Raw genomic sequence first — 2,740 nt, forward strand, 5'->3', positions numbered from 1 at the left:
GTCCATCATTACTGAAAGACATGAAGGTCAGTCAATCCGGAACATTTCAAGATCTTTGAAAGTTTCTTCAAGTGATGTCGCAAAAACCATCAAGGGCTATGATGAAACTGGCTCTCATGGGGACCACCACAGGAAAGAAAGACCCAGAGTTACCTCTGCTGCAGAGGATAAATTCATTAGAGTTAGAGTTAACTGCACCTCAGATTTCAACTTAAAATAAATGCTTCACAGAGTTCAATTAATATCTCGACATCAACTGTTCAGAGGAGACTGTGTGAATCAGGCCTTCATGGTCAAATTGCTGCAAAGAAACCCCTACTATAGGACACCAAAGAAGAGACTTGATTGGGCCGAGAAACACGAGCAATGGACATTAGATCGGTGGAAATCTGTCCTTTGGTCTGATGAATCCAAATGTGAGATGGTTGGTTCCAACCGCAGTGTCTTTGTGAGACGCAGAGTAGGTAGACGGATAATCTCATGTGTGGTTACCACCGTGACACATGGAGGAGCAGGTGTGATGTTTTGGGGGTGCTTTGCTGGTGACACTGTCTGTGATTTATTTAGAATTCAAGGCACACTTAACCAGCATGGCTGCCACAGCATTCTGTAGCTATATGCCATCCCATCTGGTTTGCGCTTGAGCCTGCCTGCCCAGCACAAACTATAATTTGTTTTTCAACAGGACAATGACCCAAAACCCACCTCTGGGCTGTGTAAGAGCTATTTGACCAAGTAGAGTGATGGAGTGCTGCATCAGATGACCTGAACTCCACAATCACCTGACCTCAACCCATTTGAGATGGTTTGGGATGATGTATCCAACAAGCGCTCAGCATATGTGGGAACTCCTTCAAGACTTTTGGAAAAGCATTCCTCATGAAGCTGGTTGAGAGAATGCCAAGCGTGTCATCAAGGTAAATGGTGGCTACTTTGAAAAATCTCAAATCTATTTTGATTTAACACTTTTTTGGTTACTACATGATTCCCTATGTGTTATTTCATTGTTTTGATGGGTTCACTAATAATCTGCAATGTAGAATAATAAAATAAAAATCAAGATAATAAAGAAAAACCCATGAATGATTAGGTGTATCCAAGCTTTTGACTGGTACTGTACTTCAGCTGTCAATACAAACGGCAGGGAGTTCATTTATCTGTGTACCCAGTGTGGACTGGACTATATAAGTGACACTTTACAGTCCTAAATAAACAACCGTTGATATAATAAACACAACATTCATGACATTATTACCATAGGGAGGACGAATCCTTGGTTGTAGTCGATGTGCTCCCCAATCAGGTTGACCCTGCCTGGGGCACACACAGCCACCTGCGGACCATCTCCCCCGAAGCTCTGCTCGTACACACGTCGAGCCTCGGCAACCAACTCAGACACACTCGGGACTGGACTGGCCATGAATGGAGCAGACGTGTAGAGTACACAAATCACGAATTCAGAGTCCAAAATCCTGCAGCAGCACTTTGTAAACTTCAACCATTAGAATCTTACGTGAGATACCGTTTGAATCACGATAAATAATAGTGTATTACAAGTTTTTTTTTTAAACGAATAAATCTTTCTTGGAGTTGGATTAACGTTACAACATGATTTTGATAATATGACATGTGTCAGCTGACTCACTTCCTGAATTGAGCTGGTTTGTTTTTACCCTGCGATTGGCTTAGAAAGGTCACATGCCACTGTCAGCTGCGTCCCTTCCCGAAAGCTAATGTACAAGGAAATTGACGTTTCATTGAAATGACTAGTAAACGTCAACAATACAAAATACATTCGACAAGGGTGGCTTTTTTTTCGGTGAAATAGATTATGTGACAAATAGCGCATGGAAACGCTTTTTTTGTACAAATATTTTCATGAATAACCATTATGTCTAAGTCATTGGACTCATGTAATGTTGTGTCCTGTTCTCGCTACAACCATCCCCTTTTAGGTAGAATGCGCATATCTTTTTGTGCTAATGTTATAGTTTTCGCTTAAAAATCTTTCAACTAGTGGATGAAACCTAGCCATTTATAACTAATTGGCCCAGTACTGTAAACTCTTGCAGTGATGTGAGTCTAGTACTCAAACCTCCTTTGTAACGGCATCTGGGGGATTAGCTCAAATGGTAGAGCGCTCGCTTAGCATGCGAGAGGTAGCGGGATCGATGCCCGCATCTTCCAATACTTTTCGCAGCAACTCCCGAGGTATCAAAGGCAACCTACTTTGTGTAGTGAATATTTATTATCCAATACAATGCATGTTCAACACGTTACCATGCCTTCCCTCTATCTCTTTCAGTAGCGAGCGGTATGTTCTCATCCAACTAGAGATAACTGCCTAAATAAAGGAAACAATTGAGTAAATGAGGGATACAAAGTATATTGTCACTGCACTCTATACTCCTCTGTAAATTGTTCATCTCTGTATACCCTCATAAGACCCACTGGTTGACGCATTTATAAACCCTCTTAGGCCTCACTCCCCCCTATCTGAGATATCTACTGCAGCCCTCATCCTCCACATACAACACTCGTTCTGCCAGTCACATTCGGTTAAAGGTCCCCAAAGTACACATATCCCTGGTCCTCCTCTCTTCAATTTGCTGCAGCTAGCGACTGGAACGAGCTGCAACAAACACTCAAACACTCAAACTGGACAGTTTTATCTCAATCTCTTCATTCAAAGACTCAATCATGGACACTCTTACTGACAGTTGTGGCTGCTTTGTGTGAT

The 2,740-nt window shown here is 42.1% G+C and overlaps 1 protein-coding gene and 1 non-coding gene across 3 annotated transcripts in view; one reads left to right on the forward strand and one right to left on the reverse strand.

The window, feature by feature from the left end:
• galk1 (galactokinase 1) overlaps positions 1–1,657 on the reverse strand; it is a 14,752-nt gene extending 13,095 nt beyond the window's left edge. The window contains exon 1 of one of the 2 annotated variants that reach the window (XM_024386380.2): positions 1,256–1,650. In XM_024386380.2, coding sequence (XP_024242148.1) covers positions 1,256–1,420 — 165 coding nt within the window. In that variant the 5' untranslated portion in view covers positions 1,421–1,650. Of the gene's footprint in view, positions 1–1,255 lie in introns of both variants that reach the window. The other variant, XM_024386379.2, reaches the window with a different exon arrangement.
• Positions 1,658–2,114: 457 nt separating this feature from the next.
• On the forward strand, positions 2,115–2,187 carry trnaa-agc. Its single transcript has one exon. It is a non-coding gene; the product is annotated as a tRNA-Ala (tRNA).
• The last annotated feature ends 553 nt before the right edge of the window (positions 2,188–2,740 follow it).

The sequence above is a fragment of the Oncorhynchus tshawytscha genome, linkage group LG24 (assembly GCF_018296145.1).
Source record: "Oncorhynchus tshawytscha isolate Ot180627B linkage group LG24, Otsh_v2.0, whole genome shotgun sequence".
NCBI lineage: Eukaryota > Metazoa > Chordata > Actinopteri > Salmoniformes > Salmonidae > Oncorhynchus > Oncorhynchus tshawytscha.